At 43.9% G+C, this 15,039-nt stretch overlaps 1 protein-coding gene across 4 annotated transcripts in view; it reads right to left on the bottom strand.

Annotated features, from left to right (window-relative positions):
* The window catches only part of Chchd3 (coiled-coil-helix-coiled-coil-helix domain containing 3), a 290,084-nt gene that overhangs the window by 3,447 nt on the left and 271,598 nt on the right, over positions 1-15,039 (bottom strand). For all 4 annotated transcript variants that reach the window (XM_045161122.1, XM_045161120.1, XM_045161121.1 and 1 more), the window contains one exon: positions 7,280-7,415. In XM_045161122.1, the coding sequence (XP_045017057.1) occupies positions 7,280-7,415 (136 nt within the window). The remainder of the gene's footprint in view (positions 1-7,279; positions 7,416-15,039) is intronic.

Raw genomic sequence — 15,039 nt, forward strand, 5'->3', positions numbered from 1 at the left:
CCATGCAATGAAATGTGCTCAAAGCCACACCAAAGAGCCTTCGGTGCAGGGAGACTGAGGCCTGCCTGACAGGGTCTGCTTTCCACCACACAGGCTCTCCCTTGACAATCTCTGTATAGGTTCCGTTCGTAGATGCTGTTGGGCTGAATCTCAACACTGCATAAATTTAACACTGCATAAATTAACATAGGAAATAACCCAAAGAATGAAGGAGAAGCTTTGCAAGATTATATACATATATATTCATTTAAGGAACTGCTAACACTTAATGTGGAGAAAGAAATTCCTTGCCGCTGCTCTTCATTCACTATGTGGGCCTCTGTCAACAGCTGGGTAAATTACTAAAAGGAGAGAGCAGACACCAACGCTGCTCTTTTCCCAAATCTCTTTCTGATCCTAGCCACTGAGGAATAGCAGCAGCTTATGCTGTCAAACCCGAGCAGTGCCCCTGGAGACGCGAGATGCTGTGTCATTTCCACTTATTAAAACGATCTCAACTGATTTTTCTCAAATATTTTTGTTACGTGGTAATCTTGCCAGCTGATTCTAAAATGCGGCTTTGGCATTGGGGGTTGACTATCCTAGCAGCGAGCTATCTACTGGCTATCTCAGTAGATTTCAAGAAGAATTTAAGAGCAACCCTGTATTGCTAAGTGGTCACATGAATTTATTTTAAAAGATACAAGCAAGAGTGCTTGTCTTTGGGTGAGCTTCCGGGCATCTCCCCACGCTTTTGAACCTAGCTGTGGTGTTAGGCAAAGGAAGGCTTCCGTGAGTCAGGGACACCAGCCCGGCAGTAGGTCTTGCGTCAGACAGTGTCAGCCTGGGGAAAACGAGGAAGAACGAGAAGCCTGGGAGTGAACTAAGAAGAGGTGACCCCTAAATTCCATTTCTGGTGGCACAGCCAGCTTGTCTGGCTCGTGGCTATTTGGAGATGCGACTCGCACACCTGCTTTGGTTTTGGCATCTGCTCCCCTGGCCTGGACTGTGCCTTGTTCTTCCTGCGTCAGAGGAAACACCCGTTACCTTTGCTTAGATCTTTTGTCATATCATCTATGACAAATGCTCCGTGTAATATTCAAATTAAGTTACAAGTAATTAACTGTTGATACAACTTGCCACAAAACAGACAAAACACTGACATATTGCAGCTCTAACTCTTGAAGGATGAGCTCTAGAAAAGAAATACCTATTAAGAAAAATGAAAATCTATTACCATGGTAATATTTCCCCTATTAAATCAGATTAAAAGAAGAGAAAATATCATAAAGCAAACTATTCCACTCGGAAAGTGGTTTAGAGAAGGGTTCTTAGGATGAAGAGGTGGGGGTAACATTTAAAGTTCTGAACTTGTACCCCACAGAAGGGTGGGAAATCGATCATGACACGCCCATGTGTCATCCCTTATGCAGGAGCTCAACTATGAGGTTAATAAATGCATTAGTGAAGAAGATAAAGAAGGTATCAAACACAATGAACACATGCTCTCATAGGTCTTCCCACAAAGTTGATCCTGATTTATCTGTGTGCTCCTTGAGCATGGCTGGTGTGTTCACCAGAGGAAATCCCCTCCCCCAACGAGCAGCTGGGTGTCTGGGGATAGGGAGGGTCTGGTCACCGCTGGGACACAGTGTCACAGCGCTCCTTCCCTGGCTCTGAGCGAGGACTTATTTGCAGTAACCTTTGCCTTTCCCAAGCCAGCTTCCCAGTTACTTGGAGGCTCTGCCTGAATGCACTCCTCGGGTCAGTCTGATTGCATTGCTGCCAGGTGGCCAGTGACAGCAGCCAACCTTCCCAAAGAAGGAAACAACCTCTGCAGGAACTGGGCACCCAGGCCCCACTTCCAAGCTTCCAGTTCAGAACCCCTAGGGGCGGTGGAGGCGTGCATTTCAGCACACTTTGTGCACCATGTCCACAGGCATCACAGGCAAGTCCTGCTGGCTTCCGTCACTTCCACTCTGGAGGCTAACTGTCCAAGGGTGAAGAGAGCTACAGCCTTCTAGCTCCCACGGTCTGGTCTACTACACATCATGCAGAATTCACCCGAAAACAGTCATAAAATATAGCCTGCTCAGTTTTTCTTTCAAGAACCTTGATTGCTTCTTCTTCTTCATCTTCTTGTATTTATTTATTTGCAAGCGGCCAGGGAGGGGGGAGAGGATGGGAGGAGAAAGGGTACACTATGGTCTCATGACACTTGTGCCACTTTGTGGGAATTCAATCCAGGGCTGGAAGGCTTTACAAGCACCTTTAACTGCTGAGTCATGTACTCAGCCCAACAAGCTTGTCTAAGCAGTGGCAGCTACCGTTTTCAGCTGTCTCCTTTTTCCTTCCTTCCCTCCCTCTCTCCCTGCCTTCTTTCCTTTCATTATAGGGAAATAAAATATGCTGACAGAAATTTTGCCTTGGCAAATTTCCCCACATGCCTTGTGATCTGGAGGTCTCTATTCTGGAATTAACCCAAACTGGAAAGTCCCGTGTCTTAGACATGAGAGGATGGTGTGTGTAAGCCTCAGGGAGTGTAGCCTCACATGGAGGTCTAGCCTTTTCTGTCAGGACTGCCACCCCACACAAACTTCCTTGGGGTCAGTCTACGGTCTGAGCTCTGCAGCAGGTCAGCAAGAAGCACAGGTCTTGGGGGGGGGGGAGGGTGGGCTTGCCTTCCTTGAGCAAGGCTGCCTGCCTGGCTACCAGTCCACTGCCTCCTTATTGATTTACACGTTCACATGGTTTATGGATCCTTAACTTCCCTATCATTGGACTTTAGGTCCCACACTGCCCTTTGACCTTTGGGCATCTCCTCCTGGTCCTTAGTTCTTCTTATTCTGGCTTCCTGTTCTATCTTCAAAGCCCTTTGTGTCTCATGGCCTTTTCCTCATAGTATAAGAGGCATCACATCCAACAGGGGCTTAAGGCTGACTAAGGCATCCTGCACTTCTTTTTCTAATGGAGTTTACTGGTCGGACAGGGATAGCTGTTTTTCACTTCACTGACTCTGGAGACACTGCATCGGTTTCTGTCCCTCCCTCTTCTCGAGGCTACCTTGACTATCCCAGGGCTGTCAGGACAGTGAACTCGAGGAGGACAAGTCCTGTTGCTAAGGGGGCCAGGCAGCAGCCGACTGCAGGTGCTAACCATCCTCCGGAAGCCGACGATGCCTCTTGAGCGCATGTCTGCTCTTGCCCTCACCCGTGAATGCAGAGCCAGCTCAGGCAGAACAGAGCCCCACACTCTGAAGTCACCACAGCAGTGGAAGCGCTGGCACCATGGCTGGGTAAGGCTGGTAACAACACCCTTCCTCCCAAGCCCTCCTCTCAGGAGGACACAGACTGGTCCATGAAATTCCACCTAGTTTCGGTGTCTTTCTGTCCACAGTAAGAGAACTGGGGACAAGCCACAGTGCTTTGAATTCCTGCCTCCAATTCTACTAATGCCAGGCACTGGGGTACCATGGGGAGTAGAGGCAGCCCTCACTGCCCTTTCACAACAAGGCTGGGCACATTTTGGTTCACTAGTTGATGGATGCTATTCCCTACTGGCTTCCCATCCTTTCCCTGCTCTTTTGAGGTCCGGCATAAAGCAAGTGTAGAGACTGAATGGGAACCACACTGTAATGGCAAGAAGGAATTCAATTTTGGGGAGCTTAGAAAGTTATGGTAAGAAAGACTTCCATAAGTTTAGGTCAACTGACACTCCCTATTTTAAATGCAATCTTTCATACAGCTAGTCAGTAGCTTTTACAACTTAGAAATAACAATTAAAGCCATTATATATCTCTTTACCCTCATGAAGAATACATAACTTAGTACACCGACAATAACAGTCTAAACACCTCCTGTCAACCTGTGAGGAATTGTTTAAGAACAGCTAATGTCTGATGTGAGTGAGTGGATGAATAAGAAGGAAGGAAAGGCCAGCCCGAAGAATATCCGGAAGTTCTCCTACTAGTAAAATCATTAGTCTTTAGAACAGTGCCCTGGGGACCCGTGAAAGCCCAATCTTAGGAGTCATTTAAGAGCAGAGTGGAGTTGGCTATTGAAAAATCATTCCGCAGGGGAAATTCTTCCATGACATTGAAGATGGACAACATAACCTAATATGAAGCTGTCACGCTGTATGTCCAGTACGTTCTCTGATCTAACGAAGAACAAGAGGAGGAGTGGACCCACCAGGAATGACTATGACTGGCAGCGAGGACCACGTGCGCTGACAAACTCTCTTCTGACAGGGGCCAGAACTGGGGTCATGAGGTTAGACTATCTTCACAGACAGCAAAAGGGTGCTTTAGTATCTGCAAAAGTAACTGCTCGTGACACAGAGACAGTGGCTCCCTTTGGCCATCTTGGCTGAGCTCCCTTTGATCATGGTCACTCTTCATCTCAGCCCTCTGTTTGTGACCTGTGGCCTCCATTACCACTTCAGTAGATTTCCCTTCGCTCTACCTGCTTGCTCTCATTTCCCTCGCTGCCTGATTCTGTATTCAAGGACGGCGTATGACCCTTCATACACACATTGCTCAAGAAATAAATGCCATGTCATTTATCTTAGAGTTTTGTTTGTTTTCATGGCAGGGTGTATCCTGGTCTAGTTGTTAGATTCACCATCATGATTTTCCTGGGTTTCAATGCTCTCAACTGTAAAAGGATAGAAAGATAACCATTTCTATTTACACCTCAGGTTGTCAAAAATAACAAGTAAGAGAGTGGATGTGAAATGACCTTGAAATCCCAAGTCCTGCAGAAATGAAAGGTGGTGGTGTTTCATGGTTCACGCCCATTTCAGTGCTGCCCATCTTTGATAAAACATTTATATACTCAGCATTACTGACACTATCGCTTCTTAGTAGCTGAACAGAAGAGCTGGGTAAACAGCAGACACTTCAAATATAAACTGCAAATAATACCGAACAAGGGCTAGAGAGATGGCTTAGCCAATAACGCGCTTGCCTGCCAAGCTTAAGTACCTGGGTTCGATTCACCCAGTGCCCACGTAAGCCAGATGCACAGGGTGACACATGCATTCGGAGTTAGTATGCAGTGACTAGAGGCCCTGGAGTGCCCATTCTCTCTTTCTCTCTCTCTCTCAAATATATAAAGTAACATGAAATAACTCTTTGAAAAAAAATTCTGAGAAATATGGTAGACTGAGGAATCAGGAGGAAGGTGAGTCTCTTCTGGAATTACTAGTAATAACTTAGTGATTTGGGGAAATGGTTTAGGATTTTTGAAAACAGTAAGATGTACTGAATACATTTTACAAATGAAACCATCAAAGAATCAACATGTGGTGGTTTGAATAGAATAGATGGCCCCCAATATATTCAGTTGTTTGTTTGTAGTTTGCATCTGCAGCCACCTGGCTTAGACAATGTCACTGGGTAGATTAGATATGCAAAGTGTGCCTAGCTGGAGTTCCAGAAGTGTGCTGTGGCTTTTGACCTTTAGGCTTGTACTTCTCTCTCTGGACCTGTGAAGGCAGGCCAGCTTCTTCTGCCATTATGGAACTTCCCCTGAGTCTGTAAGCTTCAATAAATCCCTTCCTCCGTAACTGTGCCTGGTCTGGAAGTTCATCTCAGCGAACCTGAAGCTGTCGGCTACGCAACACAACTCAGGTGAAGAAAAAAAAAAAAAAAATCGAAGCTCAAGGTCACAGAGCTAGTTAAAAGACAGGCTTTGGACACAAACTCAGATCTGCCAGATTCTCCTGGTCTACAATGCCATGTGGAATGTTTGACCTTGTTACATGCTGACTGTATCCTATCAACACGTGCCATTGATGTCACAGGGCCAAGTGTGACTCAATACAACTTGGACCAGGCAGGATGGAGTCAGTACTCCCAAGCCTTTTGGTGTAGCCACTTCATAGTATAAATCACAGCGTGGACAAGGCACCATGTCAGACACCCGCCTGGAGGCAGGCACTCTGTCACACTCCTTTCTGGTGACCACTGAACCTTACCTCCATGAAGCACTATGATCAGGTTAGAAAAATTCATGAGTCAACATTCAAGTTCTAAGTGCCTGGGTGGCATTAATATTGAAGTCTGAGGGCTTGTTAAGAGCATATCAGAGGCTGTTTTTGACAAATAACATGGACTAACTTAACATGAACATTTTTACCTCTAGCAGAGACCTTTAAAGGAAAGAATCCCTGGCATATACTCAGAGTTATGCAAGTGCTACTGCAAGCAAGACATACACACAAGCAAGCCACCAGGCTTTTGAAGACAACACAGGCTTTTCATCTTGATTATATTTTCCTGACACGGTGTTACTGTTATTTTCCAGCTATTCAGACAATAGTAAGCCCCCTTTAGATATTTATGGAGTATTAGAAATTTATACTAAGTGGTATTATTATAACTGGAATAAACTGGACTGCAGAAAGGCATGCTGTGTAACTCAAAACAGTAGAATCAGTTGGGGGAGAAGGTCAACTCTAGGGTGCTCATCTGCAGGAAGAAACAAGGCTTCAGACAACTGGTGTCTCTCAGAACCACCTGCATCAAGCTGTTAAAGCAGTTAGATGAAAGGCAATTATGTGACCTGTCAGAATTGTTAATTTGCTTCAGGGTTATCATTAACTTTCTAAAGTACATGAATTAGAGAAAATACAAATCCTGCGAACATCATATTATTTTGATGTGAAGGGTCAAGAGAAGTATATGAAAGCAAGAGAAATTCTGTCCCAATCTGATTTCAGTCTTCCTTTCCCTGCTTAACTCAATGAGCTGAATGACCTCTACCAAATGGTGGAGTGACTAGTGAGTGAACCCATCTCTCTCTCTCCCTCTCCTCTACCCAGGCTCTTTTGCAAGACCACCTACTGCTTAAGCTCCTCATGTGCCTGGCCCCTTAGTTTATAGACTTCTCTTTGCTAGCTTTGAACAATGACCTGGGAATGTGGGGCAATCACTTTGAAGATACAATCACTAGAAAAAAGGTTCAGGGAAAATAAAAAAGTTTAATTCAGATAACCTAGCTTTCTTTTCTTTTTTTCCTAAACACACCCCTCTAGCCCTCTTACTTTCTATTTTGACACAGGGTCTTAAGTTGCCGAGGCTGGCCTTGAATTCACTCTGTAGCCCACCTAGAACTTGTGATCCTCCTGTCTCCGCTTCCTGAGTAGCCGGGATTAGAATCTAGGCTCTTTTGACAATGAACTGGGTGGAGGTTATTGTCTAACCCACCTGATTTCAGAAATCCTTACTGCCCCATCCCGGCCCCATGCTGGGCTCTCTAGTCTTCAGGTGCTGGCCTAGCCCAGCTCACATACCCACCTGCTTGGCATGGTTGACGCAGTGCATGTACTGGCTGGCCAGAGCAGAGCAGCTGAGGGTCTGGTGGGTGTTCTGGCGGTAACACTGGAGGATTTTGGCCTGCAGATCCGCACAGACCGGATGATACTGAAATCTCCTGAAAACAGAAACAGGGGCCAGTGAGATAAAGCATCGCAATTGGAGTAAAGGCCAACGTTAAAGGATATATAAAACATCTAAGCCCAAGTCCTATGAAAGGCATCAGCATGCTGCAGCCCAGAATGCCAGGTCAGAAACCTGCTAGCCCTCACTTCCCATGCCCACATCCAGCTGGACACAGAGATCTGGCCCTTGCGGTCTGGTCCCTTTCCATATTCTACACCATTACAGGAATTCCAAAGTATTTAGTTAGCTACCTGCCTCCACGTCGTCCAGAGGGTTCTTTGTCTAATGCTTCTTAAATAAAATGCAAGGCCAGCGTTTGCCTCATGTTCAGGCTCCTGGCTCACCTTACTCATCTTTCAATTTGTAGCTAAAGTGTAACCTGTGTAACAACATTTTTTTTTTGGAGATAGGGTCTCACTGTAGTCCAGGCTGACCTAAAATTCACTCTGGAGTCTCAGGCTGGCCTTGAACTCAAGGTGATCCTCCTACCTCTGCCTCCCGAGTACTGGAATTAAAGGCATGTACCACCACGCCCAGCAACTTTTGCTAACTCCCCAAAAGGGCTATCAGTCCCTATACAGTGACAAGCTGATCCTATGTTAACTTCTCACTATGACCATGACATTGCCGATACGACAATCTAGTGCAGTCTAGAGCCTGTAATTCCTAGAGTGCAAATTCCAAGGACTGTCTTATTTTCTTTGTGACTTGGCTATTAGATGTGGAAACAGGCTGAATGAATAAAAAGGGCTGGAAGAGAACATTTTTAAATTGCCTGGCTTAAAATCTTGCAATTATATCTACAAATATCAGATTTTGTTAGATTGCCCTCAGTGGATATATTATGCCAAAATGTAAATGTTTCCATAAAGCTTATAATGCACACTTGAAAATAATAAGGCAAATGAGTTACACAAACAAAACCAAATCATTCTTATAAGGACTAACCACACATAGAGAAAATAGATCATATAAAATAATCACTTGTAATCCAGGAATTTTTTTTTAAATTAGTTTAGCACAAAATGCTTCTGGTCTTAGCAGTTGTCTCTGAAATTTAAATTTCCACATAATCTTAATATTAGCATTATTTTAAGTTTAATACATTCTTTAAAAATACCTTCACATAGAAGAAGGAGGGAATACTTCCCATCAACATGGAAACCCCTGGGTGATGATTTTTCTCCCCATTACTTTTATCTAACACACTGAACTAAAAATATTTTGCTGTAGTAAAACTATGTAGCAAACCATGTTAATGTCCGGGGAATTTACTTCCCACTACTCTTGAAGGAAAGTACACATACAGGAAAAAAAAAAAAAATCCCACAAATTTTCATAACACTTCTTTTACCTTTTCATTCATTACCTTCCTGCTTTGTCAAATACTCAAGAAGAGAATTTAAAACCAATCCCAGTAGTTTTCATTCTTTTTAAGATTTCAAGGTTCTCTGAGATACATTTTTCTAGACCAAGGCTTCCCTAATCCCACACCAAGAACACCAGCATTTATAAGGAGTTACTTCTGCTTCCAGAAGCCCAGGTACAGATATATCACTGACCAAGTGAGTAGTAAGACTTGTATCTGGATAAATACTGAGTAAAATACAATCAAACACCAGGCCAGCCTAGTACAGCAAATTCATGGCTAGTGAGCCTTAGTTAACTCACAGGAGAGCTGAACTCCATCTGGCCTGGTGCTGACAACTGGCAGTGCTTCCAGCACGTACCTCAGACTGAGGGACAGAGGGAAGGTGGTGTGGGGAAGACCAGATGAACCCTGACCACGCCCATGGCCTTTGTCCAGTAATGCCCAGGCAAAGACTGTTCAGAGTTAGCAACCACACACTACATACCAAGAGAGGAGGGTGCGCATGTATTTTTCTATTAAAAAGACTGATCGTGAGGCTGGGGATGTAGCTCAGTTGGTGCTTGTCTGTCGTACACAAAGCCTTTGGTTCCATCCTTAGCAACCACTTCAACTGGGTCTGGTGACACACTTGTCATCCCAGCACTTGGGAAGTGGACGCAGGTGGAGCAGAAGTTCGAGGTCATGCTTGGGACTACACGAGACCTTGTCTCCACAGAAGGAACAACAAAAAGACTCTTTGGACTAAGTCCACTCCATATGAATGCTATACGTGCTTCAACAAAGACAATGTACTTTATAAACATAAACACACACCTTGAGCGGAGCTATTAGTAATGCAAGTTAAACTCCATGAGTTATTTATGATTTGAAGTGTGTCAAAATATACTTTTATCACCACAAATCAATATCACGACTTGCTTCCAAGAGCCCTTGATTTCCTGTCTGGTAGTCTGTTTGGGATGTGTGGGTGTGCAGCCATCCTCAGAAATCCTTTTTGTATGCACTTCAGGCAGTATTGATGACTAGATGGCTGAGAGGGGAAGAACAGTGGAAATCAGCATAATCGTCCCCTGGTTCCTGCATGAGACTGGCCCATTTTTCTTGGATTCGTCTGTAATGGCGCGGCTCGGCCTCCGTATTGATCTGCAGCGCTTGTTACGCTGCCCTAATGCACTGTTTTCACTCTGGGAAAATGCTCAATGAGATTACTGACTAACGCTGGAAGACCATCAAGCACAAGCCACGGCACCTTCCATTCAGGAAAAGGTTTTCAAAGACATTTCCAATATGCATTATGGTAAGCCCTCTGAATAATCAAGAGTCAGCAATTGACTTTTATTGACTGCTTTCATTCCTGCTGATGGAAAAAGCCACTATTAGGCAAAAATAGCAAAAGGCAGAATTCCAAGATATTTAAACCGGACAATCAAATCTAAGTTGCAAAGGACATTTCAACAATGTAATCTCACTGTTGTAAGCAGGACTTGATGACAAGAAAAGAGCAAGATGAAATGTGGATTGGGAGAACAACTATGAGGAAGACAAAGCAATTATCCAAAAACAAGTTGAGCAAATAAAATAAAATAAAATAAAATAAAATAAAATAAAATAAAATAAAATAAAATAAAATAAATCCAGCTTTGTGATAGTGGAAATCATTGGGGACTATTCCACATACATCTCTTTCATTCTTTTTTTTTTTTTTTTTGTTTTTTGTTTTTTGAGGTAGGGTCTTGCTCTGAGTCAGTCTGACCTGGAATTCTCTATGTATCAGGGGGGCCTCGAACTCACAGTGATCCTCCTACCTCTGCTGGGACTAAAGGTGTGCACCACCATGCCCGGCTTTTATTCTCTCTTTACTCTTTAATGTCAGCCCCTATCCTCCACCAACCGGCCTCATTTCCCCAAGTCAGCTGCCAGCATGACCCTCCCCTCCTGCCTATAGTGGCACTCATTATCAAGGCAGAACCAGAGTCCCAAAGATACGACCAAACAACAAAAGAAAAGGAAGCACTTAGGTGGGCACCTGTTGTCACCTAGATTTTAAAAACTTAATGATTAATGTTAATTTTAAAAGGCATCTAAAATCTACTCAAGCATTTTCCTTATTACATTGACAAGCCCAACTGTAGATACTTTGGAAAAAGACAAAAAGGAATAGATTTAGATGGTTTCTAATTTCCCAATGCTTAAGCCACCTGGTGACGGCCCTACATTACCATTTCGCGACCCTTTCTCAAGATTTCCTTAGGAGACTTTCTCAAAGGTTAACTCACTGGTCCAAGGGAAACGAAGACACTGGGCACGCGGAAGCTGACTGAAGCAGCACTCACACCCAGATGCTGGGCCGCTGGGCCGTGGGGGTGACGGCGATCTGGAGTCTCACTGATGCCTCTCTTGCTTCCATCTTTTTGAATCATTTTCGACATGTGTCAGAGCTTTACAGTTCAAGGAAACTATCTACCCACTTTTTTAGTTCTGCTAACACAAATGGCACATATAACAAAGTAACTTCAGAGGAGAATATGCTGCTAACTTTTAGCAAGCATGTAGGGACAATCAGCAGCTACAACTCACAAGCTCTAGGGAGCTCAGAAATTGCTCACTATGGGTGCGAGCACACAAAGGGGATCCTTTCCCTGAATCTGGACCAGTAAGTACCCTGGGAGAGTGCTACGGACAGTGTGACGAAGTACGAGAGAGAGGGAGGGAGACCCAGAGGAAGGGGTTAATGAGCATGGTTGATGCTAAAAGGAACATTCTGCTTTCTAACAGGACCCAACAATGTACCTTCTAGAGACTGGGCAGTTTCATAAAACCCTACTTAACACACTGCATACAAGCACACAACACAGTGTGGTATCAAATCTTTAAATCTCGTTCTTAAGGCACAATCCAAACTTCTTATTTTATTTTGCACCAACCCATTCATAATTGGAAGCCCAGGAGCCACTAGTTCTGCTTTTCTTACAAAATGCAAAACTAAAGCCACCAAGTTGCCCGGCCAATATTTAAAATTATGTAATAATTCATGTCTTTCTTGTATCATTTATATTTAAACTATTATAAAATGCAGCACAAAGAAAGCACCTAAAATGTATTATCTTCTAGTACATTTTCACTTACTCATTTTCAGGATTTTCTAACATTCTTAATAACAGCTAACAATTTCATCAATGGTATCTCATTTGAACTATAATCAAATTTTCACGATTAGGCTTTAAAGGCCAAATAACTCTTAACAGGTACCTGATTTTTTGTTTCCGTTTGTTTTTGCAACATTTTTTAAGTTCTTAAAACTCAAATACTCATCATTTAGACTCACCCAGCCTTAGACAGCTATTACTAACACGATGACATTCACTGCAGCGTCAGTTATTACCACAGCACAGAAACAGCCAAGAGCCTCTGCTGGCATGAGAAAAGAGACGCTGACTTCAGGCACGCGTGGCGCACCACTTAGTGCGAGGAACCAGTAAGCTGACAGCCAACCACCACCCACAGTGAGTGCGCACCACTCACCCAACTTAGTCAGCCTTCAAGCTGTAACAGGAAGAGCTCGGGCTACCCGGGCAACAGAAGGCCAGCCCTTCACATCTGCATCTGTCTATCTAGTATAGACGGCTAGGTGCAGAGGCCCACACCTGTCATCCCAGAAAGAACTGCCACACACCGGAGGCTGGCCTGGGCTACAGAGTGACACCTGGCTGGAAAAAAAAAAAAAAAAACCCCACAAAGAAACAAACAAAAAACCATCTGCACTGAACACATAGACTTTTACCTGAATATCACGGTCTAATAAGCATTTACATACCATTGACATTTGGTATTATAAGCAATCAAGTGGTGATTTAAAAATATATGGGAGTAGATACTAAGCTGGTTTACATCAGAGACTTGAGCATCTGAGGATATGGCTGTGGGGGGGGGGTCGCGTGAGGGATACTGGAACTAATCCCCAAAGGATAAAGAGGGCTAAGAGCTGACTATATAGAATTCTATCCTATTAACCCAAAGCTAGAAAGAGAAGCATCAAGCTCAAGGTACTTTAACATTTTAATTTTAATCTGCTGACTCTGGGAAAACTGTCAGAATCACAATTCTGTAATCTGGCTCTGCACTTGTGGGGGGTAAGTGAGCTGTAAAATCGTGGGGTGTCGGGGGAGAGCAATGGCGGTCTGCTCTATATTTTAGCGACCTTAGTAAAAATCCTAACGCCTGGACCTCTAGTCCTCTGCCCCAGACATGACGTTCTTGTGCCGGCCAGTCTTATATCCCCTAGGTGTCTGCTTAAATAGTAACTCACCAGAATGTGAGCAAAAAAACAGTCCAAACTTGTAATGTCTTGTGTCTTGATTTCCTTATCAATACACTGGGTCTATTAAACTGATGGAGGCAGGGAGGGCAAACTGAAGAAGCAGCGTGTACCCAATGCCAGGTGGACAAACAGATGCTATGGGACCTTGGAGAAAGCGGCGTTGAACTCCAGAGAGCCCTCTTGCTAACCCCAGAACCTGAATGGGGCCAGGAAGCCTAGGCTCACCCAGCCTCAGTAAGGAACTGGTGAGCGCTCAGTCTCACTGGAGAATGGACTGAGAAAAAGGGAGGCAGGAGCCTCCAAACAATGAGGGCCCTTACTCTTTTGTTTTGTAAATAATCTCCTAAAATCAGGGGACCAAAAGCCAACCTAATGTAAGAAATTAATTCCCAGATTATTACAGTGCCTTTGACAAGTAACATATTATTCATTCAGGTGAAAAGACTGAAGCCAGGCATCTGGGGTGAGACAAATAGAACAATTAGAAGGTTAATTTTCAGTTTTTATCACATCACAATATTCTTGACTCACATTTAGGCTACGCACATAGGAGTTTTCACTACCTCTCTAACTGGGAGATAAAAAAATTCTTTAAGACACCTGGAATAAAAGGCAATAATTAGGTAGTTTGGGGATAAAACATAATTGATGTCAACATTAACTCAATCTGGAAGGACCAGAAATCAACTTCCAGATCATACCTGTTCAGAACAGCTAAGCAATCAGGAGATGTTTAATCAAGTTCCCAAATTGTTCTCATCAGATTAAATCCCACAGCCACTCCGGTGGATTGCAGTGCAGAGGGTGGGGAGCCTCATCCAGAGCGTCTTCTGTTCCCTTTTTCTTGACAATGACTACCATGTTACCATTAGCAGGTAATACTGCAGTAGTAAAAACACAACACTGCCCACGAGACAGGAAATGTGACTTCTGCCTTGCTCACAGGAGGAAGAGAACAAAATCACTTCATAGCAATGATCCCTGGCTTGAAGAATTGAAGTGTGGAAATATATTTCCTTTATTCTTTCACATGACCCCCCCAAGAGGACATGTTCAGGGATACACATAACATTTACATCTCAGAGACCATATCAATGCACGAATGAGAACAAGTAATCTTATACAACAAATTGTTACTATTTGAATATTTCAGTAAGAGAATATCCTTGCTTCATGGCCAAGAGAAGCTGTGTTTATATTATTATTAAGGAAAAGCATACTTTGTATAAAGTAACTATTTAATTAGGTAACAGGTCTGGTCTGGGATGTAACTAAACAGTATTCAAGACAGGATGAAACTGGCAAATAGGAAGAGTACTGGCTGTAAGAATAACTTTTGAGGCAGCAGGGTGATTAGTATATTTAGATTCTGACCTTGCATTATGAATACATTCATAGCCTTGTCACTGTAGGCATTCTCAAGTCTATTGCTTTCCCTCAGAGAAAAGGTCAGTGTGTATTCGTGACATGGGTTCACCCAGGCTTGGCCTGCGGAGGTGAGGGAGGCTGTGCTCAGTGGGAACTTACCAGTCAGTTCTGAGTCAACTAGAGACTCCGCAGGGAAATAAGCAGAGACCAAAGCCATACTCAGCAACAATGACAATGTCAAGGCATCCCAGTTGCTGATTCTTGGCAAGGAGGCTCTGGTGGTAATTTTCGATGGGTGCCAACAGTACTCTTCAGCCTACACTGTCTTCCCTGGCAGGAGTGCCTTCAGTAGCCAATCTACTGATCTACAGTGATATCACCACACAAAGGAGATATTCAGTCTTGGGTCACTGCCCAGATTTTGCGGCAGAAAGGCGATAGGAACTAAGACAAGATGAGGAAGCTAGAGGGATCTTGGGAAGCAGAATGATGCACTAGAGTTAGACGAAAACCCTGGAGGGGAAAGAGAAGTCATGGGCCACCTGGTTCATCTGGAGG

Source organism: Jaculus jaculus, chromosome 10, assembly GCF_020740685.1.
Source record: "Jaculus jaculus isolate mJacJac1 chromosome 10, mJacJac1.mat.Y.cur, whole genome shotgun sequence".
Taxonomy (NCBI): Eukaryota; Metazoa; Chordata; class Mammalia; order Rodentia; family Dipodidae; genus Jaculus; species Jaculus jaculus.